Source organism: Anguilla rostrata, chromosome 9 (assembly GCF_018555375.3).
Source record: "Anguilla rostrata isolate EN2019 chromosome 9, ASM1855537v3, whole genome shotgun sequence".
Taxonomy (NCBI): Eukaryota; Metazoa; Chordata; class Actinopteri; order Anguilliformes; family Anguillidae; genus Anguilla; species Anguilla rostrata.
In genome coordinates, this window is record NC_057941.1 from 53,889,022 (window position 1) to 53,916,402 (window position 27,381).

Below are 27,381 nucleotides of genomic sequence, written 5' to 3' on the forward strand. Positions count from 1 at the left end.
GGAGCGGGACCAGAAGCTGTCGGAGCTGGACGACCGGGCCGACGCCCTGCAGGCGGGCGCCTCCCAGTTTGAGACCAGCGCCGCCAAGCTGAAGAACAAGTACTGGTGGAAGAACGCTAAGGTGAGCCGCTGTGTTAAGGCACTGCGTTCAGTCACTGAGCATTCAGGAACTGTGTTAAGGACCAGGCACTGCATTAAGAATCAAAAGGCGGCAACCTCTGTGGATGCCACCTTTTGAACAGAAACTAGAGCGGAGTTCCACCAATCACAGAACACATTGGTAGGAAGAAAATGAGGTGAGGGTGATTGGTGGATACTTTGTGCACCTCTAGGATCCCTGTATGGCTATAGGCAGTTTAACCTGAAGGTTTCCACAGTTACTGTTGGTTTTGTTCTGTTTGTTGTTACCAACATGCTCTGTGATTGGTGGAGTGCTCCTCTCTGGTGATGATGCCAATGGCCCGTCCATATGTGACTATCCCTGGTATAAAGGGTGTTGCTAGGACAGCAGCGTCCAATCAGGGCCTGCGTAAATCAGGAAGAGCGACTAACCAGGACAGCCGAGTCCAATCAGAGCCTGGCTTTCTGTCATTACTCATTTATAAGCGCTCACCCAGTGAAGCCTGCAGTTAATGCTTTTTGGATAAGCGCACTCATTCAGTCTCTCACTCAATGGCTGCTAATTTGTTAGAGCACCTTACAGTCACTGTCACAGATCCAGGCCCTGAGGAATAAAGCAGCTTCATTATGCATGCGTGTATCCGGATCCTGTGATTGGCCCAAAGCATTGCAACAAATTATATATCCTTTTCTGTGATTGGCCCAAAGGACTGCAATGAGTTATGTATGCCCTTCTGTGACTGGCCCGAAGCATTGAGTTATGTGTACTCTTGTAAAATGGGACACATCATCCAGTTCACATAATAAATAATATATAAATAATAATTCTTCTCCCCCCCCCCTCCCTCTCTCTCTCTTTCTTTCTCTCTCTCTTTCTATCAGATGATGATTATCCTGGGAGTGATATGTGTGATTGTTCTCATTGTGATCATCGGTAAGAAGGCGATCCGTTTCCGTTTCAGTTTGATGATGCGTGTCACAGCCATGACCAGCTTCAGCCTCTATCCTGCTGTTCTGTGTCTCTGATAAATCTAATCACTACATTTTACATTCATATCAATCACATCCAGTACAGGCAGACACCATCACAGAGCTTTGGATTTCTGTTACCTTTTACAGCTGTCTCTGTCATCACTAGCAGACGGACTGACTGTTGAAAGTTATCTAACATTTATCAGTGTGATTTAAGAAGACCCAGTGAATGAAGATTTACCACAAAATAAATAATGCTTTTCTTCTCTCCATCTCCATCTCTCTCTCTCTCTGTCTGCAGTCTACTTCAGCACCTAATTCGGGGGTCCCCCCGCACCTGTCAGCACTCATGACGCCCAATTCCAAGCAACAGAAACAGAAAACCCTTTGAAACTATGAGGAAAAAAAAGAGCCCCACTGACTGCCCCAGTTAACTGCCCCAGCTCCCTGCCCCTGCCCCTGACCCTGCCCCTGACCCACCCCCTCTTCGCTTTGGGATCCTCTGTCCTGTGAGTCCGCTGTTCTTGTAAATAGTTCCTGCTTTTCTTATCCGTAGTTAAAAATATGGTTCCATTATCAGCGTTATTACTGACAAAACAACAACAAAAAACAAAAACAAAAACAAAAAAAAACAAAGACCAAGGCAAATTATTGTTATATACCAAGATATGATGATATGATATATAATATATATTTTTGTTTTTTGTAGAGTTTTATTCTGAGATAATGTTTTTTGTAGGTTGTGTGTGGGTGTGTGTTTGTATTTTTTTAATTTTGTATTGATTTATTTTTGCTTCAGATTTTAACTACTGCCTGTTATTTGGAGTGACTCTCTCTCGCTCTCTCTCTCTCTCTCCCCCTGTCTTTCTCTCTCCTTTTCTCTCTTTCACCTGTCTGTTTCTGTCTTGGAAGTTTCAATGTTTCTCTGGATTCTTGCACAGAGAACCGGTGTTAATTTCCTTGAACAGTGCTTGTCAACCAGTATTCACCCTCTCCCTCTCTCTCCCTCTCTCTCCCTCTCACTCTCTGTCTCTTTTCTTCCTGTGTAGCCCTCAGTAAGGCTTCTTCTTTCTGACTCTCCTCTTTTTAGTCTCCCTTCTTTTTTGTGAACTGCCACAGTAGAACTGGACCAACGTATGCAGGCGTTACTTTCTATTTTAAACTTTCTTTAGTGTCTTACCTCTTCAACATTCCTCAATAGCAGTGTAGTACTATGCTGACTATATAACACATATATGTATAAGTGTGCTTAAAAAGTAAGAAATTGAGTCTCGAGGCATAATCGCTAAAACTAAATAACCCTTAACCGGCGTGAAGAGAACGATTCTGCTGAATATTTTAAAAACATTTTGTGAAGTACGCGCCCGGGAGGAGTGGGTAGTGCTCAGGATCGAAACGCTGGTCCCAAACCTTGTGGGGACGTCGTCTGAACGAATATGTGTTATTTGGGAACTAAGCCACGCCCCCCAGAAGCAAGCAGTGCTGTGTGCTTGCAGGGGCGGAGTTAACGAGGGTAATGCTAATGAGGGGATGGGTCCTAAATCAGAGGGCACGCTGTTGATCGATCGTTCTGCACGTGGAAAGACAAAACAAAAGTGAATATTACATAAATAAAATAGTTTGTGTCTAGCCCAGTCTTAGACACAGTCGCACACACACAGATATTCCTGCCTACAGCTTTGTCTCCTGTTTCTCTAGAGGGGGGGAGTTGTTGAAAATGAACACACCCAAAGATGGGAATTAAGCTGCACAGACCCCCTGGTCCACAAAGTCAGAAAGTCAGCATGCCCCACACGCCCACATGCCCACTGTCAGGAGGCCAACTGCCACGCCCCCTGATTGTTTAAAAAAAGAAAAGAAAACTTCTGATCCAGAGTGGAATATTTAAAGGGTAATGTCTGCTTTTGCCACCTAAATCCACCAAAGCACAAGATGTTAGAACGCGGAAGTCCCCGGGGCATTATGATGGCTGGATGACATCATAATGGGAAATGAATAGAATGCGGAATGCTGGCGGGTGGGCGGGGCTTTGCTGACGCTGCCACCCTGTTGCTTTTCTTTCCCTCCCAAGCTGCTGCCTTTGTTTCAGTTTTGAAAACGCGGAAATTATGATAGATTATATTTCTATAGATGTGTACATATGTATTTTTATGTGTGAGCCTCAGACAGACCGGCTCTCAGCTCTCTCAGGGTCCTTAACCTACTGCCACTCGAGGGCTGCCTCGTGTCTGTCTGCTGTCCCGTGTGTGTGTGTGTGTGTGTGTGTGTGTGTGTCCTGCTCTGTAGTGCTCACTGCCAGGCCGGGGGGGGGGGCCGGGGGTGGCCGGGGGGCGTTTACCCAGCGCTCCTACAGCACCTGCCCTCCTGTCTTATTATTTAACTATTTAACCTTCGTTCCCTGTCTTTGCCCTTTGTAGCGTAGGGCTAAACCCCCAGTACAGGCTGTTCCACTCCCGTCTACCGCCATCCCGCTCATATGACCGTGGGTCCCAGAGTTCACAGCGTCTAAGCCACAACCGGAGCCGGCCCTCAGGTTTAGAGGGCCCCAAACACGAATGTTGTGGCCCCAAAGTGCTCCACCCAAAAGCACACCCACCTTCCTTTGTGTGGCCCAGGGATGACTGTTGTCCTGACTGACTGCCTGCTGTGTGTGTGCCAGGCTGCAGTGTGTGTGCCAGGCTGCAGTGTGTGTACCAGGCTGCTGTGTGTGTGCCAGGCTGCAGTGTGTGTACCAGGCTGCAGTGTGTGTACCAGGCTGCTGTGTGTGTGCCAGGCTGCAGTGTGTGTACCAGTGGCTGACTCTGTGTGTGTGTGTGTGTGTGTGTGTGTGTGTGTATGAGCATGTGCACGCCTGGTGGTTTGTGCGATCCGCACGTGGCCCCACCCCCCCGGGCAACGTCCCTGCCTTATCCACCCAGATTAGGCCACTTTAAACCCAGGACAAGCTGTTCCCCTGACAACACTGTAAGACAGCCTGTGGGAGGGAACAGAACACTGGCAGCAGCCAATGGAGGGCTGTCATGTGGGCGGGGCCAGGGCTGAGGCTGAGCTGGTGTGGAGCCATCTGTAATACTTTCTTTCTTTCTCTCTTTTTTGCCCTCCACCTCACTCTCTCATCCATCTTTATCTCTTTTGTCTTCCTAGCAGAAGGAGGTGTCATTTACTCCCCTTTTCTCTCTTTGAACGAGACAAAAAAGCACTAAAAACTCCCCCCCACACCCTCTCACTTTCAGCCTTTCAGAAAATAACCTGCACAGATTTCATTCCCTCCCCCCCCCCCCAAAAAAAAACACAAAACATTATCTTTCTTTCAAATCAAGCGAAACTAATTCACCAAATGACCAAAGACCAGGCCGATGCTCTGTTTGCATAGACGAGCTGATGGGTACAGGTTCATTACGTAACTCACTGGACTTTAACAGAAGTGAATTAAAACATTAATGAAATGAAATGTTGTGAAATGTAATCTGGTGGTAGTGTAGATGGCGGCTGTGGTGTTTGGTCTAGCTGTGCTGAGATGCTGAGCTGTGATAAGGGGGCTACTGAGCGCTGGCATTGGCTACCTGCCCCTGTAATTCAGACGCTTTCAGGGACTTTTTCTCAACTTCACTCAGAAGCTGTGGGCCGTATAGAACTCCTCCTCCCCGTGACACAGAGAAACTAAAGATGTAAACGGAGGTGTTTCTGCCTCTTAATCTCCACCGGCCAACAGTGCCGCTGTCTCGTCCCTCCAAAAATAAAATCCAAAAGCGTGCGTAAATTAAAACCGGCGACAACAGCGTGCTTCCTCTGTCCAAGTCTCCCGATTGGATAAATAATGCAGACACATGCTTCTACTGACCAATCATAGCACAACTCTTCTTCGGAACGTTTGTGTGTGTCTCTGTGATGCTGACAATGAATTAAAATCACTTAACAGATTTACCTAAATGTAATCTCTATCGCTGTTAAACATCAAAAAAAAAAGAAAAAAGAAAAAAAAAAGATCTATATTGTGTGATGTTGTAGTGTGGGGGTGTTTTGGGGGAAGGGGTCCTATTTTTCGTTTTTTCCAGATATTAATAGATCTAAAAATTTTGAGAGGAAAAAAAACCTTCCAGAAATAATCAGTTAATGACGAATTGGAATCATTGTAGATGGAACGTTAGTTTGGCCAAAAATTACCGTCCTATAGAGAGGCGTCCAACAAATGGGGTCCTTCTGTATTTGCGGGGGTTGACGTGACAAGAGTCAATTTGCAGAGGACATAAACAGATTAGTGTACACCCAAGCGTGGGGTCATCAAAACAATTAAGGGCCGTCCCAAGAGTGCTTTAAACATGACAGTGAAAAGGACACAAACCTGATGTGTGTGTGTATTCGTTTATCTGTTTATTTATTTTATTTTTTTGTGGGAATGGGTGGTCTTATCTTTAATGTACTGCAACCTTTTGGTGTGAGTTTTGGGCCGGAGATGGGGGGTGGGGGGATGGGGGTGGAATTTGTAGGGGTAGGATATGTGGAGTTGAAGGGGGGGGGCATGTTGGATTTCTCCAACCTGTACAAACAGTTCTTTGTTTTCAACACAGGAGGGAACCTATGAAGACATTGTAACTGCTCAGGGGGGCATAAATTCACCATGTCTGACCCCCCCCCCAACCCCAACCCCCCCCCTCTCCTTCTGCACACAAGCCATTTTCACCTGTTTATTTAATGATCGTTTATGTGGATGTTTACAGTGGACTTGGGCGATGCTCCGTATGCTTGTACAGCGCAGTCAACGTTGGTTAAACGCCAGAGTAACGCTCGTCTAACGTTGTGAACATGTGAGAGTGTGAGGCGCTGGATCATTTCACTGTGGCCTGACAGTGTTTGGGGTCCACTGCCCACCCCTGCTACTGCCACTGCAGTTAAACATTCAGGTGCTCTCACACACACACACTCATACACACACACACACACTCGTATACTCATACACACACACACACTCATACACACACACACACACACACACTCGTATACTCATACACACACACACACACATGCTCATACACTTATGATGCACACAGGCACACATGAACATACACACACGCACAAACATACACACACACACACGCTCACTCACTCAGTCACTCACTCACTCACACTCACACAAATGCACACACATGTTCAGAAGCGCCAGACAGCAGGTGTGTGTGGATCAAACTAGTGGTTGATAGATGGAAATGCTGGAGAAAGTTCAGCTGGGGAAATGTCATGTGACTGTATGTCGGTCCCAATGCATTCTGGGATTGTTTTTTACCCCCTTTGTGTTCCTGTCCCAGCAATGGAGCAATGTTCCAGAAGGTTTAAAGTTTTTGAAAAGGGAGCCAAATTGCTGTATTGATGTAATTGTATTTAAATGTATTTATTTATTTATTTATTTGTTTGTTTGTTTTTGGGGATTTGTTTGGAAGGGTTAGGAACGGAGGGTTTACAGGAAGGAAGACATTACTCAAGGTCACAGGCCTCTTAGGAGGGACTAGGCTGGGTGATCATGGGTAACGTAGTCTTTGTGTAGTTTTTTTTTCCAATTTATTTTCATTTAACTTGGGGTTGGATATTCAAACGGAATGGATAATAAATGTAACTAAACGAAACAATTGGAAAACCGGAAGTACATACAAAATTGTAGAGGAAATCCATCAATGTCTTATTATACTGAGAAACATCATGGGAAAATATATATATATTGGAAAAAAACAATAATGATGATGATCTGTGTTTATTGTTCCAAGTTAGAAAATAAAAATGTGTGTGTGTGTTTGAAAATAAATGACAACATTAAAGTAAATAAAAATATATAATAAAATGGGTCCATTCATCTCGGAGTAGTAATTACGGCTTTGATATGAAAGGGCCATGGCCATGGTTCTCTTCCTTTCTCTTACAGAGATAAACGCTTCATACAGGTGGTTTTCATTCTGGGCCCCACCCCTGCTGGGTGGGGTGAGAGGGGGGGTTCCCAAACTGGGATCATGAGAGGGGTAGAGTGAGGTCATGAGTTGGCAAGTTTAAAAGATGTAACTTGATGTATGAGGCACACTTTTCATTGATCTTTCACGCCGGTCCACTGATACACAGTCTTAGTCACAGTGCCCATGTTAATGTACATTTAGATACACATTACACATTACAGGCATTTAGCAGATGCACTTACCAGAGTGACTTAAAACTTTTTACAACTTTTCCATATACATTGCATTAATTTATTAGTTTATACAGCTGGATATATGCGGAAGCAATGCAGCTCAAGGGTACAAGGGGCCTACCAGGGAATTGAACTTTTAGGTTACAAGACCAGCTCTTTACCCGTTCCACTGCCACCCTAAGTACTTACATTGCCAGTCACTGGAGTTTTTCTGAGACCATGTTGCTCATTTAGGCAACATGTAGATTTACATTTTAACCAATCAGCTGTACATTTGTTTGCTGGGCTGCCAATCAGAAGTAAACTTAGTAAATGTCAAAACAGAATGTACACCACCTTTCACCCCCCCTAGCAACGGCCCTGGGTGGGCAGCCTACTGGCCTACTGGCTGCACGTCTTGTCTGTAACACCCGGAACCAGTCAATACCGGCACCAGAAAAAAAAAAAATACCAGCCAATTAGGTGAGAGCAGGTGGGTGTGATCAAAAACACTGCATCTGACCGAAGAAAGAGAAAACAATCGTAAAAAAAAGTAAATTTCACTTTCTGAAGTTTTTTGATCTGTATAACATTTCAGTTTTACGGTGTGTTTATCGATCGGTCCCGGTAGTTTTGTGTGTGAGGAAAGATAAAGGTATCTGGTCTCACTGCATATCCGGGCGCGGTGCACATTGCATACATGTGTGGAAGGAGGGCAGTCTGTACAAGTCCTAAATCTAATCCCCCTCTGCCTTAACTGGCCCAACGGCGGGCTGTCCCTCCCACCAGACAGATCAGGTACAGCCCCCCCCCCCCTCGCCTTATCGCCCGGGGCCCCCCCTTATCGGCTGCACGGTGGGGCTGCTCGATGGGGCTGCTCTGTGGTGGCTGCTCTGTGGCAGCTGCACAGTGGGGGCTGCTCGATGGGGCTGCTCGTTGGGGCTGCTCAATGGCGGCTGCTCAATGGGCTTGCTCTGTGGGGCTGCTCGATCGGGGCTGCTCGATGGCGGCTGCTCAATGGGGCTGCTCTGTGGGGCTGCACGGTGGCGGCTGCTCGATGGGGCTGCACGGTGGGGGCTGCTCGATGGGGCTGCTGAATGGGCCTGCTCAATGGCGGCTCCACTCCTCCAGCCGCGTGACTGCAGCAGGTGGGTTGAGATAAAGCTTCAGCGTCACTCCCCTGGTTCCCGCAGACTCACGTGGAACCGAGCATGCCGCCCAGCGCCTGGATGTTATGGTCGTAAATACCCGAGGAGCAGCGGCCGCAGGAACCACAAGCTGGTCCTGACTTATCATGAGAAAAATACTCTCAAAAAGTAAACAAACATCGACAATGTAGTCATAATCATGATCTGAACTGCAGATGTGCTTAGAAATTAACATGCACTGAAATAATACGAGGGACAATTATCATCCTCGGGAATCCTTAAGGAATTTGGCTTTGTTCAAATAGGTAGGAATCTGAACACTGCTGATGCGCGCATATTCCAGGTACAGCGGGACAAATACCGCCCCGTTCCAGAACGAAAGTAGGACTCAGCGTTCCATTTTGAGACAGAGTACACTGGAGCATGCACGCTGCAACGTGACGGCCCGGACCCGTGCCACGAGCTCCGCCCACTTCAGGCTGTCTCGGTATTATTGGGCGGCGCTGGGTGGGGTCAGCGCTGTTGAGCAGCCAATGGCCGCGGCCCGGGGGAGGACCGAAGCGCCCAGGCACGTGGAGCTCTGCGTGTACGGTGGTGTGTTCACGAAAATGTGGCACTCACGATAGACAAAAAGCAAGGAGATTGAGTACTGCAAGTCTGAGAACATTTGTGGTCCCAATACTGATACAATTAATTGTTTTATTTACCTCTACCTCAACGCCATACTTGATACATATGGACTCTACGTTGGCTGGACAAAAACTGCGTTTATCTGACTGAAAAGGTAAGAGTGGAATTGCTTCTTTCTTCTTTAACACAAATAAAGTTGGGCGTTTTGTGTACCCGACTGTAGGGCTACACAGCCATGTTTGAATCAGTTGTTTTAGATTGTTTGTATTTAACGGAGTGGCGTTTATAATGGTTTACTACGGTGTTTAAAGATGCACAGGTTAAAAAACCCGAATCACAGTCTAAGGGGGTTTATCCGCGTTTCCGTATAGCACGAGCTTTAGCTGAATAATAAGCTGGGGGTACGGGCTGTTCTTGCTCGTTCACGCGGACTGCGCGGACATTCGGATAAACATGTTTATATATAGCCTAGGCCTACTTGGAGTCTGTGGCTGTTTTATTTGGTTCGCCACTGCACTGATTGCAAGTTGCACATATTCCAGCTAAAGGTGTAAGCTAAGCTTGTGGAGCTGATCATTGAACCCAGTAGTAGCCTACGTTTTTTTAGGGTTGTAGCCTACATTTGTTGTGCGAATATATGGGTCTGTTCAATGTGAGATGAGGTTTCATGTATTTATTATTTTACCTTACAGGCTAAAGCTAAAAATGCATTTGTCTCACAAATGTTCAGAAACCGTCAGTGGTATTTCGTTTCCGAAGATGCACTGAGATTCGAATTAAATGTGATGAAACGCATTTCGCCGTTCGTACGATGATAGGACAGTCGCAGGATTAAAAAAGGAAACGCACGTATAAGGCTTCCAGAAGTGAATGTTCAAGTTTACAACCTGTACTTAACAATAAAATCTACTTTCATTACGAAACGGTGAGTCGCTGGTTACGGTGTGGTGCTCGCTTGGGTTCATTGCGGTTGTTCTCCAATCTGAACATGGGTTGCGATCATATTGAACACCTGACGCTGGCAGTCGCCATACCCAAGAGAAGGGGCTGGCTCCTGATGAATAGCCCAACAGCCGCTTCCAGCAGTAATTCCCTCTCGTATCAGCCTAGGCGTCACAAAGAAGATTGACACTTTGTTGTTAAAATTCGGACGAGAAGTAGCTGCACAGCGGCTGCGGTTTTGCATTGGGTGACAATGTAACATGAAAAAGACCGTGTACCTTGTGAACCCCGCATGACGTTTGTGCATTTCATGGCCGGTTCTAAGGCATTTTAAATAATTGGCTTGTCGTTCTCTCGGGCCTTCTATTCAAAAGAAGTCCAGAGTACAAAGCCCTTCCGGTTCTTGCTGTCGGTAAATACTGGTCTGTACGTGGCTGCTGTAGAAGAGGGCGGTGGTCGCTGGCGTGTTACCTCTACTAGTACTATTACTACTACTACTATACTACTGCTACTACTACAACTGTTACCCCTGCTGCTGCTACTATTGCTACTACTGTACAACTATTACTACTGCTGCTGCTATTATTACTATTACTACCACTACTAGGACTTCTGTTACTGTGGCTAATAGCAATTATGAATATGATTATTGTATTACTATAACAACATCATTTATCTTAAATTACTGTGCTGAGTTGTCTAATAGACCTAATAATATGAGGATGACATTATTATTACATTATACCTGTAATGGTTTTTGCTTAATAAAATAATTTACTGGAAAATTTACTAAAGTTGTGTAAGTCGCTCTGGATAAGAGCTTCTGCTAAATGCCTGTAATACTAGAATGTTTGGGTGATGGATTTAGTGACTACATATCTAGTGTCCTCATTTCCTAAAGTACATTCATAAATGAGAGATTACTTGAGTCAGTCACTTTCTACATTTTACTGAAGCAGACATCTGTTGTTTGATTTATGGTTGGATATAGGCCTATTTTTTGTGATATAGCTTTTGATGCATCATCACTGTGTCATTGACTAAACACGCGGACAGCGCTGATCTTTCAGTGTGTCTGGGTAGCACTGAAGCCGTTCGTCGGTCACATGACTGCAGAATGAGATCAATTGTTTTTTTCCTGAGCCCGGTATTTTGGCGCACTGACAGTATGTTTGATTCTAACCAGTGAACCGCTGATATATCTTGGTGGCTCCTCCCAGTTTGATTTTGTGAAGCTTTGCTCCGTGGGCATCACTTAACTGACTGAGTCTGAAAACTGTAAAGTCTCAGCTGTCTGTCTTTTGTTTACCTGAGCTATAGAACATGCACAGGTTAGTATGCACAGGTGAGCTTGTACAGGTGAAAACCACAAAAAGAAACTAGTCAGATCAGTCGGTTCACCCTTCAGATCAGTGAAATGACCCAAGGGAGGCCATTGGGACAGGACACGTGCAGACTTCCAGTCTGTCACAGGAAGTCAGTGATTTAGTATGGTGCTTGGTAAACAGACAAACGCGCTCTGAGAGAGCAAACAGAAGTTTTCAAGCCGAACTTCTGAGTCATGGATGCCTCATCGGCCTCTTCCAGGAACCTCACCCGGTACAGAGATCTTGGCACTTCCTCTAAACTTTACAGGTGGAGACCAGGTCTCTCCAGAGCCTGCTGTGTACGGACACACCTCACACAAAAATGACTTGCAAACTGAGATCACTAACGCTAATCTGCAGCTGATCAGTTAAAACTGGAAGGCTGGAGAACGGAATTAAAACACCTCAATAATGCGCATCCGTAGGCAGAGGTGGATCACACACCTGTCTCTGTACAGCTCTGTAAAAATCTGTTAAGTCTGGAAATGAATTGGGCTACATTTTACACCGCCTAAAATGGCTTGTTACATCAATAAAATATTCCGGACTAGAAATTAAATGGTTAATGGGCAAAACATTTTTTACTTATGAAATTGAGGTGCTTTTTAGAAGGTCAAATATTAAACTGAATGACAGACTTCAGCTACGGACTCCGCACTGGTTGCTACATAATGCTGCTCGCTTTGTGACTGATTTGAGGAGTCTAAAATGACTCTTATTTTAGACTCCTTAAAGAAATCGCGCCTTGTTAAGAAACATACTTGCGCAAGTCAACTGTTGCACGTGCAGTAACAGGTTATGGCCACGCGGAGGTGTATAGGACCGTAGAACCGGAGAAACGGCTCTACTCAGGGGAAAGGTATGCATTGGGCGCTGATGGACTGTGTGTGAGAAGAAGAGTGTGTGTTTGATTATACATTTGCTGATTTTGTGGAAATGTAACAGCTGCAGATTGTGACCAAATTGCGTGCCTGCGCTATTGCCTACGTGACAGTGTTTTTTTTTAATGGGATTACTGGCAGTTTAATCGCTTGGAGTTGCGACGTGTTATGGTTGAAAATATCCCAATTAATAATGAATAGAATAATAAGGTAAAGTGAGAGATATTGCGCATTTATTTATTATGTACGTATATTCACATAGGTGTACGTGGACAATTTGAGATTGTGAAAGCTTGCCTGTAACTAGTCATCTTGGGGCCAGGGTTCTGCTGGTTGACGTGAGTTCAATTAGCCGAAAACGCACAACCCCTCTTCCGTTTAAGCAGGATGGCCGATTAGGCGAAGTACGGTGTTGCGCGGGAGCTTAGTGCGTAGAACCGGGGACTGTGAAAGGGGTTTAAGCGCACGACGGTGAGGTAACAGCGGATACAGCGCCCTGTCACAGCCCCGTGACATCGTGACGCAGCCTGGCCTCGTGAAAGGACGACGCATTTTAAAAGTTATTCGTGACAAACGGTTTCAGACAAACGTATTTCCTCCCACCTCATGCAGTGCAGTAGAATGGCCAATGCAGCCAATGATAGATTTTTTTTTAACGAAGATCATCTCTGAAAAGACTTTTGCTTTGAACCCTGATTTAAAAAAAAAAAAAAAAAAAAAAAAACTAAGCTCAGTCCTCATTGGTCGAAGCGTTGAGCCTATCGGTGTGGCGACTGGGCTCGCAGGAATCACTGCTGAAAACATGTGCTGGAAATGCGGGGGGGAGGGCGCTGGGAGTCTGGTTAGCCAATCGGGTTTCTCTCTGGGCCTGCGGGATTATGTAATGAATGGACAAAGCCGCAGGCGGATCGGAGGGGGGCGTGAGCCCGCTGCTGAACTCGCGCTAGGAGGCGCGCGGCGTTTCGCGTGTGTTTCTCCGCTTTCCGTTCTTCTTGTTGAGATGACAGGACGATAACGAAGTGTCTCAAGCGTCCTTCTTTATCAACCTACGTCACTGCGTCCCTTTTTAGCGGTATGTTTATTTTACTAACTATTATTTAAATGTTTTATTTAATTATTTAATGAAGTATGATTTGCCACATTGTGTGTACACAATATTTGATGTGTTGCTAAATCTCCTCTAATTGCCTGAAGTATATGCTTATATGTAAGCTATTTATAGCTATGATTGAAGAAATTTACACAGATCATTAATATTTAATTGTATTAAGTGTTAACCCTGAATGTCCACGTCAGTCCGGTGTTTACATTTAAAATGATCATTTGAAATCCTCATTGTGTGAGTGTCTTGCTGGATGGGATGTTGCTGTGTTTTGTTTTGGCTGTGTACTTTCAGCTGGAGGACTGAGGACCAGCGTTAATAATGTATAAGTTTGTCAGTATATTATTATCATCTCAAGTATCAGATGGACTGGAGAACCTTTAACACATTGACTCAGTTTTATGCATGGGCTTGTCAACTCCTCCTGCAAAACAACACCTGTTGAGTTCTGAGTTAAAGCTGATGTTAGAAAGCTGATTGGTGGTAAAGGGGATGTTAGAAAGCTGATTGGCTGAGTGGACTGAACCCACCGGTCTGTAGGTAGGCATGAATTGGAGCGTGTGCATGCATGTGTGTGCGTGTCCGTGTGCATGCATGTGTGTGTGGATGCCAAGGACAGGGCAAATGTTGAATTGTAGGTTACGGTGGATGATTTGCTCGTTTTATTTTTACCTGACCTGTCATAAGACAGGTGAGTTAGTGTGCACCCCTGTCCCTGCATGAGGACCTTACACTGGACCGGCCTTATGGACCCTGTGGGGAGGGGGGGGGAGGTGGTCTTTGTGCCTGGGCACGGTGGATTGGGGGGGGCACCCCCCCTGCCAGTAGAGAGGGGAAAGAGTGGGCTGCTTCCCCCTTTTAAAAGTGACTCAGTGGAAACAAGCACAACACACGTGTGCGCACACACTCACACACTCACACACACACATTCACTCCGACACACACATCACCACAGCACCACAAACCTACACACATGCATACACATCGGGGTACGGGGAGGAGGGAAAGAATCAGGCAGGTGGGGTGTGTGTGTGTGAGTGTGTGTGTGTGTGTGTGTGTGTGTGTGTGTGATGGCAGGCTGAGCAGGGTTAGATTGCAGAGCAGCTGGTGTGTGTGGGTGTGACACTGTATGGAAGTGTGGTTCAGCGCCTCCAGCTGAGCCCCCCCCCCCCCCCGCTCTGATTACTGTTAGTCATATCAGGAGTCATATTTCTTATACCCTTCCTATTAGAGATGATGTTGTTGCTGTACAACAGACTTCCTGTTGGTAGCTGTGTTTTGGGGGTCCTGTGGGGGTCCTGTGGGGGGTCCTGTGGGGGTCCCCGTCCCGTCCCAGTTATGGCAGAAGGTCTGTGATAAATGCTGGAGCACAGGGGGCTGTAGACTGTGGGGGGGTGGGGGTGTTTTCCTGTGGACGCCGTGGTGTCTGTCCTCTCGGCACACAGCTGCAGCTTTACTGTGTTTCACGGTTCTGACGCATCTTTATGCATCTGATGGTTTTTCTCCTCTCTGTTCGTAAAGCTGAACAGGATCGACGGAGAGAGTCTACCTGAAGATTTACCTGAATCTGAAACCGAGGAAAAGGAAAAACAGGAGATTTTTTCCCGTCTTTTTCCTGCTCTTCGCTCCCGGTGTTGGACCATCTAGCGGCAGACGGCAGCCAACGCTCAGCGTCCCGCATTTAGACATTTAGCCATAGCGTCTCTTCCCCTCTCAGCTCTGTGTCACATGGGCGAAGATCAGGCAGGAGAACGAAGTTAAACAACAACAACAACAACAAAAACATTTGTTTGCTTTTATTTTTCTGTGTGAAAATGAGAAACCTCAAAGTTCATTTTTAATTTTAAGCCGCCGAACCATGATTCACTCCTGTAATCACAACAGCCCCACCTAGGGGCCGAGCAGAAAAGCGCAGTTTCCGGACCAAGAGAACATCACCCAATTTATGATGAGTGATGACAACTCAGACTCCGCCCCCAGCAATGACACCCGAGGGGGTGTGGGCGGAGCCGAGGAAGAGGCCAGGCAGGGGGCGGGCTCTCCGGGGCTGAGTGGCGGCGACTCCTCTTCGGACACCAATCGCAAGCGAGGTGCTGCCCCGGGGGGCGTGTCCAAAGCCCGGGGCGCCTCCCGAGGGCCCCAGGACGACACGGACGCCCACTCCAGCGGGAACGACTCCGGGGAGCGGGACAGCGAGGGCCGGCTGGGCCGCGAGGCCTCCAGGGGGCGCCAGTCCACCTGCAGCTCCCAGTTCTCCTCCAGCCACAACGGCAAAGACTCCGCCATGATCCTGGAGACCACCGAGAGCAACAAGAGGTACGGGGTGGGGGGGTTGCAGGTTCCATTCAGTACGGGTATCAGTAGCCTGGTAGTAGTGTGTTTGTCTGGCGCCTGTAGAGGAGCTGGTCTGAGGCCCTGCTGGGCTTATAGGGATGCTGACTGGTATCTGGAGCGATGGAGTTGGGTCCCTACGGGAAGAGAAAGGCCTGTACTGCTGGGCCCAGGAGCTGGGCCTTTATCCCAGGGCATCCTAGACAAAGAGAAACATGTTCCCAATGGACCTTCCCTGCGTAAATAAGGGATTAAAAATAAATTGTAATATTTTAAAAGTTCAGTAAATATCCAGGTGCATGAATGAATCTGTAGACTGAGCAAGTGGTTGTGGGTGTGAGTGTAGGCGAAATGTATGGGTGTGATAACGTGGCTAACTCCGCCCCCTCTGCCCCCCCCCAGCTCAAACTCGCACAGCCCGTCCCCCCCCAGCAGCTCTGTGGCGTACAGCCTGCTGAGCGCCAGCTCGGAGCAGGACCACCCGTCCACCAGCGGGTGCAGCAGCGAGCAGTCGGCCCGGCTGCAGACGCAGAAGGAGCTGATGAAGGCGCTGAAGGAGCTGAAGATCCGCGTGCCCCTGGAGCGCCGGGGGAAGGGCCGCTCCAGCACACTGGCCTCCCTGCAGTACGCCCTCAACTGCGTCAAACAAGTCCGCGGTGAGCGCGCGCGTGAGTGTGTGTGTGTGAGTGTATGTGTGTGTGTGTGTGTGTGTGTGTGTGAGAGAGAGTGTGTGTGTGTGTGTGTGTGTGTGAGAGAGAGAGAGAGAGAGAGTGTGTGTGTGTGTGTGTGTGAGAGAGAGTGTGAGTGTGTGTGTGAGAGAGAGTGTGTGCGTGTGTGTGTGAGAGAGAGAGTGTGTGTGTGTGTGTGTGTGTGTGTGTGAGTGAGTGAGCGCGCGAGTGAGTGAGTGCATATTGTGTTTGTGTAAGGTATGTATGTGAAACCCTGTTGGTGTGTGTGTTTCACAGCGAATCAGGAGTACTATCACCAGTGGAGTGTGGAGGAGAGCCATGACTGCAGTCTGGACCTCTCCACCTTCACCATCGAAGAGCTGGACAACATCACCTCTGAGTACACCCTCAAAAACACCGTGAGTACCCCTGACTCTGAAGGTTTAACTCCAGTCCTGGAGGGGGCGCTGTCTACAGGTTTAACTCCAGTCCTGTTGGGCCTCAGTGTCTGCAGGTTTTACTCCAGTCCTGTAGGGGGCGCTGTGCCCGCAGGTTTTTCATGGTTTTCTTTCAATCAGCAGCCAAAGGCTTTAACCACATTGTGTGCAGATTCTATAGCCAAACTGGCTCTTCCTGTAGGCCCTGTGATGGAGGGAGTGCTCGAGGAGTGATGATAAATGAATGACATGGTGTGTGTTGTGTTTCCTGGTGGTAAATGTGTATTGTGCTCTCTGGCGCCCCCACAGGACACGTTCTCGGTGGCGATCTCCTTTGTGTCGGGGAAGGTGGTGTACATCTCGCCGCAGGCGTCCTCTCTGCTGCGCTGTAAGCCGGAGCGCCTGCAGGGGGCGCTGTTCTCTGAGCTGCTGGCCCCGCAGGACGTCAGCACCTTCTACAGCAGCACCGCACCCAGCCGCCTGCCCCTGTGGGCCGCCTGCAGCGGCTCCGGTAAGAGCATCGCGCTACGCACACGCAACATGCTAAACACACGCAACATGCTATATATGTATGCACTATACACGCTATGCTCACACGCTATAAATGCTCACGCTATACACGCTACGCTCATGCGACATGCTGTATACACATAAATGCTACGCTCATGCTATACACATACGCTATATACACATTCTTGTGTAGAGGGGACTGTAGCAGCATTAGCATGCGCTATTTTAGCTCAGACGGTTCAGGCACTGACCCACGCTCTGCCCCCCCCACAGTGACCTCGCCCCGGGACTGTGCTCAGGAGAAGTCCATGTTCTGCCGGATCAGTGGGGGGCGGGAGCAGGAGGGCGTGGTGCGCTACTACCCCTTCCGGCTGACCCCGTACCAGCTGACCCTGCGAGACTCGGACGTGTCCGACGCCCAGCCCTGCTGCCTGCTCATCGCTGAGAGGGTGCACTCCGGATACGAGGGTATGTACCCCGCCCAGCGCCCCAGTTACCCCTGCCCCTGCCCCTGCCCCTACCCCTGCACCTACACCTGCCCCTGAGCACTGAGCCTTACCCCTGCCCCTACACCTGCCCCTGAGCACTGAGCCTTACCCCTGCCCCTACACCTGCCCCTGACACTGGCCTTCCACTGCCCCTCCCTGCCCTACCCCTGCACCTACCCTGCGACTGAGCACTGGCCTTACCCCTGCACCTACTGCCTGCCCCTGAGCACTGAGTTTACCCCGCCCACACTGCCCTGAGCACTGAGCCTTACCCCTGCCACACCTGCCCCTGCACTGAGCCTTACCCCTGCCCCTACACCTGCCCCTGAGCACTGAGCCTTACCCCTGCCCCTACACCTGCGACTGAGCACTGAGCCTTAGAGCCTGACCAGCTTCATTTCTCCCTCCCTCTCTCCCTCTCTCTCTCGTTCTCTCGTTCAGCTCCTCGGATCCCGGCCGATAAGAGAATTTTCACCACTAGCCACACCCCCAGCTGCCTCTTCCAGGAGGTGGATGAACGGTCAGTGTGTGTGTAACTCTGTGTGTGTGTGTGTGTTTTCAGGCAGTCTGTTGTGTACGTAGTATGGGTAACCTATGTTGTGTTGTTGTGTTTACAGCATACTGTGTTGTGATCGTAGGAGTGTGTGTGTGTGTGTGTAACACTATGTTTGTGTTTGTGTGTTACAGGGCAGTACCGTTGTTGGGGTATCTGCCGCAGGACCTTGTTGGGACCCCTGTGTTGCTTTACCTGCATCCTGAAGACAGACCTCTCATGGTGGCCATTCACAAAAAGAGTGAGTAACCCCTGCTGTCTCTCTCCGTCCCTCTCCCACACCTCCTCTTTCCCTCCCCTCCTTGCTTCTTGGCCAGTAGAGTCATACCTCTCAGCCCCTCCTCATTAGGACCAGGGCTTGGACCCAGTCGCAGGACAGGTTGAAAGTGTTTTGACACGCATCACGTGTCGCTGAGATGCAGATGGAGGTGACTCATCCACACAGAGGTGTGAAGCCTTGGTTAAACACCGCTTCTGAGTGGACGTGCGGGTTTGGTGCTGTCAGCACAGATCCTGGCCTGTCAGAGTTGTGTGACTGCAGCAGATTCTGTCTCCCTGCTGTTCATTAGCTTCCATTTTACCGCCTCTGTTTCATGCACGTGAACCTCCCCCATTCCGCTGTCTCCGCCTCACTCTCCCCCTGTTCTTACCCTTCTGTGATTGGTCAGCCTGCCTCTCTCTGCATCAGGCTCTTATTTGATTGGTTGTGTTGCCCAGTTCTGCAGTTCGCGGGTCAGCCGTTTGAGCACTCGCCGCTGCGTCTGTGCGCACGGAGCGGGGAGTACCTGACCATCGACACCAGCTGGTCCTCCTTCGTCAACCCCTGGAGCCGCAAGGTGGCCTTCATCGTGGGCCGGCACAAAGTCCGAACGTAAGCGCCCGTCTGCACCTGCGCTGCCTGAGCTGTAGTCACCCGTACCGGTGTGTGAGTGGCACGCTAAAGCTCGCCATCGCCCCCTGCAGGAGCCCGCTGAATGAAGATGTGTTCACGGCGCCACCGGGCGGGGAGGGGCGGAGCCTGGTGCCGGAGATCTCGCAGCTGTGCGAGCAGATCCACCGGCTCCTGGTGCAGCCCGTGCACTCCAGCTCCTCCCAGGGCTACTGCAGCCTGGGCAGCAACGGGTCCCACGAGCTGCCCGCCAGCGCCGCCTCGTCCAGCGACAGCGCCGCCGCCGCCGAGGACCCCGCCCCCCTGCACAAGCCCGTGAGTCCTGCCGGCCACGCCCACACAGGACACGCCCACACCCAGAACACGCCCACACTCAGAGAACACGCCCACACTCAGGACATGCCTACACTCGGGACATGCCCACTCAGAGGACATGCCCACATTGTACCAAGCAAGAGCAAACACCAATAAAGACAAAGACACTGCAGTTGTGGACCAGAGTGTCGGTTAATAAATGTGTCGGTCCACAAACAGGCGGAGGGTAAGCTGAAAGACCCGTAGAATGACAGGCCTGTTAATCTCTCTCCACAGATGACCTTCCAGCAGATCTGTAAGGATGTGCACATGGTGAAGACCAGCGGCCAGCAGGTCTTCATCGATTCACGCAACCGCTCCCCTCCCCGCAAACACGCCAGCACAGGTGAGCACGCCAGCCCACACACTCACACAGACACACACACACACACACAAAACACACACACGCACACACTCACACAGACACACACACGCACACACACTCACACAGACCACACACACACACACACACACACACACACACACACACACACACAGACACACACACTCACACACACACACACACAGACACACACACACACACACTCACACAGACACACACACACACACACACACTCACACAGACACACACACACACACACACACACACACACACACACACTCACACACACACACACTCACACAGACACACACACACACACACACACACTCACACAGACACACACATGCACTCTCTCTCTCTCACACACACTCTCTCTCTCTCACACACACACAAATACACTCTCACACACATACACACACTCTCCCTGATTCTCCCTGATCTCTCTGCAGGAGTTGTGAAGGCAGTGCAGTGCTTGAATGTGGGAAAGCTGATCAGTGAGGGGGTCAAAGTGGACAAGATTCCCCCAAAAGCAGAACCCCCCCCCCCTCCTGAGAGGCGAGAGTCGGCCCCCGCCTACTCATACCAGCAGATCAACTGCCTGGACAGCATCATACGGTGTGTGTGTGTGTGTGTGTGTGCGCGTGTGCGCTCAATAATGGGCTTCTACATAATTATTTTAAGACCACTGAGACTAAAAGTGTGTACTATCATTTGTGTATAACTGAACTTTGTGTCCCTGAAGCAGATTAATGTATAGGATTCATAAGGTTAGCATTAACTTGCATTAGGCAGGCTATGTTGTGATTGAACTTACTCCTCAGAAGGTGAATTATTTAGTCTTGATCATTATGCAGTGCATTCCACAGGCTGGATGAGGGCATCCCTGCATGGGGAGGATCTGGTTGTATATGCAAGCTCTGCTACTCCTGATGTCACATGCTCATGATGTCACTTCCTGTCCCCCCCACAGGTACCTAGAGAGCTGCAACGTTCCGAACACGGTGAAGAGGAAGTGTGGGTCATCCTCGGGCACGACGTCATCCACATCCGATGACGACAAACAGAAAGAGGCGGCGGGCAGCTCCAATGGTACGCTAATGTTACTAACGCTAATGCTGCTTCCTTATACTGATGGTACTGCATACTAAGGACACAGGTCAGGTCTGTCAAGAAGGTTCCTGTGCAGCGTAACTGGTCATACATACAGCAGCGTTTATTCCGTAATGAAGCAGATGATTCGCAGATGAGTATTATTGAAGCGTAGCAGGAAGCAGATTGAATCAGGCTGCTGGTTCACTCTGTTAGTTTGGAGCTGTCAGAGTCTTGTGTGGATGAGCTTGAAGCAGGAGACTGCTCTCCACCGTACTTCCACACCTCGGCTTATCTAGTGTATGTGTGTGTTTGCGTGCGTGTGCCTGTGTGTGCCTGTGTGTGCCTGTGTGTGCCTGTGTGTGTGCCTGTGTGTGTGCCTGTGTGTGCCTGTGTGTGCGTGTTACGGCAGTGACTCTGGATGCAGCAGCGGGACAGAAAGCGGGCCCCCAGGGGCCGGCCCCCGCTCTGAGCCCCCTGGCCCTGCACAGTAAAGCAGACAGCGTGGTGTCAGTCACCTCCCAGTGCAGCTTCAGCAGCACCATCGTACACGTGGGCGACAAGAAACCCCCCGAATCAGGTACCCCAACCCCCTAACCCCCTCACCTCTCACAGAGCAGCTTACTCAGAGTAGAGTTTACCTCACCTTCAACCGCACGCACGCACGCACTCCCACACACACCCACTATACACACACGCATGCACGCATGCACGCACCCACTATACACGCATGCACGCACGCACGCACACACTCACACACACCCACTATACACGCACGCACGCACTATACACACACCCACTATACACGCACGCACGCACTCCCACACACCCCCACTATACACACACGCATGCACGCACCCACTATACACGCATGCACGCACGCACGCACACACTCACACACACCCACTATACACGCACGCACGCACTATACACACACCCACTATACACGCACGCACGCACTCACACACACCCACTATACACGCATGCACGCACGCACGCACTCTCACACACACCCACTATACACGCACGCACGCACTATACACACACGCACTATACACACACACCCACTATGCACGCACTATACACACACACTCTCACACACACCCACTATACACGCACGCACGCACTATACACACACACTCACACACACCCACTATACACGCACGCACTATACACACACCCACTATACACACACACTATACACACTCTCTCACACACATGCACATACGCACACACTCACACACACCCTCACTGTCTTTCTCACACACACACACACACACACACACACTCACACCCACACGCACACACACACACACAATCAGATGCAGCTGGAAAGAGCATGGGAGTAAAAATATATATTTTTTCCTTCGCCAGACATTGTGATGGAGGAGACTCCTCCCACCCCTACACCTGCCCCTCTCACTCCCGCGGCCATGCCCACCGCGGTGGCTCCGCCCCCCCCGGCCCCGCCCAGCCCTGCGGGGGCGGAGCGGGAGGGGAGGCGGGGCGGGGCGGGGCGCCTGGGCCTCACTAAGGAGGTTCTGCTGGCGCACACACAGCAGGAGGAGCAGAACTTCCTGTGTCGATTCCGCGACCTCAACCAGCTGCGTGTCTTCGACCCCAGCTCCGCTCCCTACCCGCCCAGCGCCACTCCCTTCGCTAAAGGTACTGACCCTGGCTGTACCCTAACCCTAAACCTGTACCCACTGCCCTAACCCTGTACTCTAACCATAACCCTTATTACAGTTCATTCTGTCTGTCTCTTTCCCTTTAGGGGGATGTCTCTAGTTTTCAGCTGTTTGACGGAGATTTCTCTCTCTCTCTCTCTCTCTCAGGAGTGCGCAGTTCCCGTGATTACCCAGCAGTGGGCAGTAGCGGGCGGCGGCGAGGTCGGGGGGCTAAGAGGCTGAAGCACCAGGAGGGTCTGGCTGTGCGTCGAGGGGGCGGAGTCTCGGGCACCGCTGGGGGTTTGGGTGCTAATGCTAACGGGGAGGGGTGTGGGGGTTTGGCGTTCCCCCCTCCCCACCACCTGCCCCTGGGCCCACAGACCTCCTCCTCCTCCTGGCCTGCCTCTGTGGTCTCCCAGGCGAGCCTCCCCCCTGTACCCTACCCCCCCGTCCTGCCCCTCTACCCCCTCTATCCGCCCCTTGCCCCGCCCAATGGCCACCCGCCAGGCTTCCCCAACATGCAGCCCACGCCCCGATATCCCATCCAGGCACCCCAGTTACCCCCACCCCTAGTGCCCCCAATGATGGCTTTTGTTTTGCCCAATTACGTGTTTCCCCAGCTCAACCCAGCTATGTCGCAACTCAACCCAGCCGTGATACAACTCAACCCAGCCTTGTCACAACTCAACCCCGTCATGTCACAACTCAACCCAGCCTTGTCACAACTCAACCCCGCTATGTCACAACTCAACCCCGCTATGTCACAACTCAACCCCGTCATGTCACAACTCAACCCAGCCTTGTCACAACTCAACCCAGCCTTGTCACAACTCAACCCAGCCTTGTCACAGCTCAACCCGGCCATGTCACAGCTCAACCCGGCCTTGTCACAACTAGGCTCCTCTCTGGCCAATGCACCCCAACAGTTTTACAGCCCCAACTCTGCATTCCCATTTCTCAGTCCGGCCCCGGTACCCCGACACCCAATAGTGCCCCCCACTACTGCAACCACACCAACGCCACATGCCCCGTCCCGCTCCAGCACCCCCCAGTCCTGCAGCCAGCCTCTCCCAGAGCAGGAGGGGGTGGAGTCACCCCTCTTCCAGTCCCGGTGCTCCTCCCCTCTCAACCTGCTCCAGCTGGAGGAGTCGCCTAGCAACAGACTGGAAGCTGCTTCAGCACTCGCTGCAGCCCAGCAGACTCCGCCCCCAATTGGAGCAGCATCACAAGATTGGTCAGGGAAGCAGGGAGGTGGGACTGCAGCGCAGGTCTCAGCCAATCGGAGCAGCGCTGCTGGAGACTCTAAAGAGAATGAAAATGTGAGTTCTGAGATTAATTTAAGCTGCCGTACATTAGCAATTATTCATTTTTATTTCATACTAGAATTATAAGTAGATGGGTGTCAAATTCGTACAGAAAGTATTAAGTCTGTTAGCCTTTAATCTCCAGTAGTAACACTAGTGGCAGTTACTCATACATACATTTTCCCATTTGTTGTTTGTAACTTGATTGTCAAGTGTCTCGATAGATAAATTTGTGTTTTATGTCAGTTCTCCCTTTTAAAAGAGATTTCGATCTAACTGGCGTATTCCTGGTTAACTGGTTAAATAAATAAAAATCTTACTGTCTTTTCCATGAAAATCTAAATCTCTCGTGACTTTTTCTCCCTCTCTCTCATCCCCCCGTCCCTGTTTCTTTCGTTCTCTCCATCTGGGTCCAGGGAGAAGCGAATGAGTCGTCCAATCAGGACGCCATGTCCACCTCCAGTGACTTCCTGGACCTGCTGCTCCAAGTGGACTCCCGATCAGGCACTGGCTCGGCAGCCTCAGGCTCGGGGTCCTCGGGCACCGGCTCCAATGGCTGCAGCACATCAGGAAGTGGCACCCGTGAGTACCAGGGCGCCCAGCAATATGCCTGTTCTAAAAGCAATTATTAGAGGGTCATCAACACTGAGACAGACTGGATGAAGATGAGTATCTCGGTCAGTAAAGACTCACCACAAGTGCATTTATAGTAACTCTCTTGGTACTGGTCTTGCTCACACTTTACTTTTTGACCTTTTGACCCCAGGAAGCAGTAGCAACACCAGCAAATACTTTGGCAGCATTGATTCCTCGGAGAATGAGCACTCCCGCAAACAGGCAGCAGGGGGCGCCGGTGAGGAGCAGTTCATGAAGTACGTGCTGCAGGACCCCATCTGGCTGCTCATGGCCAACACTGATGAGAAAGTGATGATGACCTATCAGTTGCCTGTCAGGTGAGTCTGCTGTGTGTGTGTGTGTGTGTGTGTGTGTGTGTGTGTGTGCATGCGCGTGTTTTTAAGGATTGAAGTGTTAACTGTCTCTGGGGCCATCTAATGGTGAACTGTAGTATTGGTTCGTTCCTCAGACCACCAGAAATCCTGGTCCTCAGGTGGTAGGTGTCGTATCAAGGACCTGACAAGTATGTGTGTGAGAGAGAGGGATGGTGTGTTAACTCCCTGGTGTATATGTGAGAGAGAGCGAGTGAGAGGGGACAGTGTGTTAATGCTTTGGCGTGTGTGTGTGCACAGGGACAGGGAGCAGGTGCTGTCTGCCGATCGGGAGTCTCTGCGGTTGATGCAGAAGCAGCAGCCTCGGTTCAGTGAGCTGCAGAAGCGGGAGCTCAGTAAAGTGCACCCCTGGATCCGCACCGGCCGCCTGCCCCGCACCATCGACATCACGGTGAGTACCCTGTTACACTGCTGCAACAGGAAGTAGTGTACCGCTGCAGCAGGAAGTAGTGTACCATTGCAACAGGAAGTAGTATATCATTGCAACAGGAAGTAGCATACCATTGCAACAGGAAGTAGCATACCACTGCAACAGGAAGTAGTATACCGCTGCAACAGGAAGTAGTATACCATTACAACAGGAAGCAGTATACCACTGTAACAGGAAGTGCTGTTGTGCTGAAGTGCCTGTCCTTCCTGTGTGTCCCAGGCGTGTGTGGGGTGCAGGTCGCCCCCCCCAGGACCGGAGGCCTCCCCGTTTGATGTGGAGATCCACGACATGGAGCTGAGCGCCGTGCTGGAGCCGCCTGAGGACGGCGTGCAGCGAAAGACGCCCGACAGCTCCACCCCCTTCGTCCCTCCCGAAACTGCCATGGAGGAAGAGGAGGTAGAGGAGGCGGGGGCGGGGAAAGGGGGGAAGGGAGAGGGAGCTGCTGTAGGGCTCACCCACTCCAATGACCAGGAAATGAGCACAGAGGAACAGGAAGTGACCTCACAGACAATGGAGGAGAAGGGGGTTGCCATGATTGCCATGGCCCACTGAAGCTGGGGTGTGGGGGAAGGGGGGGTGGCGAGTGCGGTTGGGGAACGCTGTGTGCCCCCGGTGTGACTGAATGCAGCCCGTCAAACAGTCCAGTCATGTGACATGACATCACTATGCCAGGGTCATGTGACAACACAATAACTAACTCTGAAAACCCTCTCCAATGGTTAGAAATGCGTTTCTCTAAAAAAAAATAAAAAAAAGCCGAACTACAACCAGGGAAATAAATCACAACTGCATACGGCCTCTGAATCCTGGGTAGATGCCGATGGGTTTGGTGTATTTTCTTTAATAGATTAAGTTAGCCGGCAAAGAGGCTCTTTCTGATGGCAGAAACCGTCATCTAAAATTGTCAAAATATTTTCCCTAATTTGCTTGTATTTAATGAATGACTCCCCCTATAACGAATAATGTAAATACACAGATAGATGAATGTAATTGTGCCCCCCTGCCCCACACACACACACACTCTTCAGTGGTGTGGTGTTACCATTTTGACACCTATGTTATTTCCCTCTGACACACCGTTGGTACCGGAAATACTGACCTTCAAAATACTTCACAACAACTAGAAGTTTTTACAAATAAAACATGTATTGTAAATGCAAGGTGAATTAACTTTGGTAATAAATAGCTAATTTTTGTTTCAGTGATACGGACCTAACAAAAACAGCTTTAATAAAAAAGTGTCTGCATTGCAAAATCATAACAAATGTAAAATAAACAAATGAAAAAATTAAGTTCCAAAACTGCTGCCTGTCTATGACAGTGCAAAACGTTTACGGCACAATAGTTATGAAATATAATTTACAGGTCTGCAGGGCGAATGCTTATGTGACCTGTAGGCCTGTCGTGAAGACCTGCCCACAACATCAGTGCAGGTTTTTTTTTTTTTTCACTGTTCAATATTAATTTAGTAACAGCATTGATGAAGCTCTGCAAATGCAGTTTCATTTGTAAAATTGTAATTAAAAAATGTATTGACGGCTGAAGATTACTATATCGGTGTAGGCTTGTGCACCATGTGTCAGCAACACTACAAGCCTACCGCACACGCACTCACACACACACACACCTCCTGTTCCAGGGCATTTGTGATTGCACTGTACAGGGTGGCAGGACACTATTTGTTACGTATATTTTTTTGAATGGTTTTATTTGAGGGTTCAGATCTAGTTTGTGAAACACTTTGTACATTATTTTTGTAAAAAAAAGAGTAAATTAAAAATGTGCAAATGTCACTTGTATACATCAACCTTCAGACCAATTTTCTGTGTTTTTATAATAAAATAAAAAAGACCATACTAGAGTAACTTTATTTTTTGTACCTCAGTATTAGTCAGCCGTCTGCTCAGTAGTTGACTGCGTTGTGATCTGTGTTCGGCTGATTTGGGAATTGGGTGTGAAAAACGGGGACAATGAAAGCCAAAGGAGGACAAACTCCATTTC

General features: G+C 49.5%; 2 protein-coding genes across 5 annotated transcripts in view; both read left to right on the forward strand.

The window, feature by feature from the left end:
- Nucleotides 1–4,366, forward strand: part of vamp2 (vesicle-associated membrane protein 2) — a 10,846-nt gene extending 6,480 nt beyond the window's left edge. The window contains exons 3-6 of one of the 2 annotated variants that reach the window (XR_010332644.1): nt 1–121; nt 1,003–1,054; nt 1,394–3,751; nt 3,866–4,366. The exon at nt 1–121 is cut by the window's left edge and continues 38 nt beyond it. Coding sequence is in view for 1 of the 2 variants with exons in the window: in XM_064353052.1 (XP_064209122.1) it covers nt 1–121; nt 1,003–1,054; nt 1,394–1,410 (190 nt within the window). In the remaining variant the exon portion in view is untranslated. Of the gene's footprint in view, nt 122–1,002; nt 1,055–1,393 lie in introns of both variants that reach the window. The other variant, XM_064353052.1, reaches the window with a different exon arrangement.
- Nucleotides 4,367–8,945: 4,579 nt separating this feature from the next.
- per1a (period circadian clock 1a) lies at nt 8,946–26,178 on the forward strand. 3 transcript variants are annotated; one of them, XM_064353049.1, is made up of 20 exons: nt 8,947–9,172; nt 14,832–15,626; nt 16,044–16,297; nt 16,607–16,728; nt 17,056–17,257; nt 17,530–17,724; nt 18,186–18,264; nt 18,432–18,538; nt 19,015–19,168; nt 19,261–19,501; nt 19,778–19,886; nt 20,333–20,498; nt 20,854–20,972; nt 21,385–21,552; nt 22,347–22,637; nt 22,808–23,958; nt 24,360–24,525; nt 24,710–24,896; nt 25,191–25,341; nt 25,600–26,178. In XM_064353049.1, exons 2-20 carry the CDS (start codon nt 15,256–15,258, stop codon nt 25,930–25,932), a joined length of 4,566 nt encoding a protein of 1,521 aa, XP_064209119.1. In that variant the 5' UTR covers nt 8,947–9,172; nt 14,832–15,255; the 3' UTR covers nt 25,933–26,178. The 3 variants fall into 3 exon arrangements, with proteins under 3 accessions (XP_064209121.1, XP_064209119.1, XP_064209120.1); XM_064353050.1 differs by lacking the exon at nt 8,947–9,172 and adding an exon at nt 13,053–13,280; XM_064353051.1 differs by lacking the exon at nt 21,385–21,552 and having other exon boundaries at nt 8,946–9,172.
- Nucleotides 26,179–27,381: the final 1,203 nt, after the last annotated feature.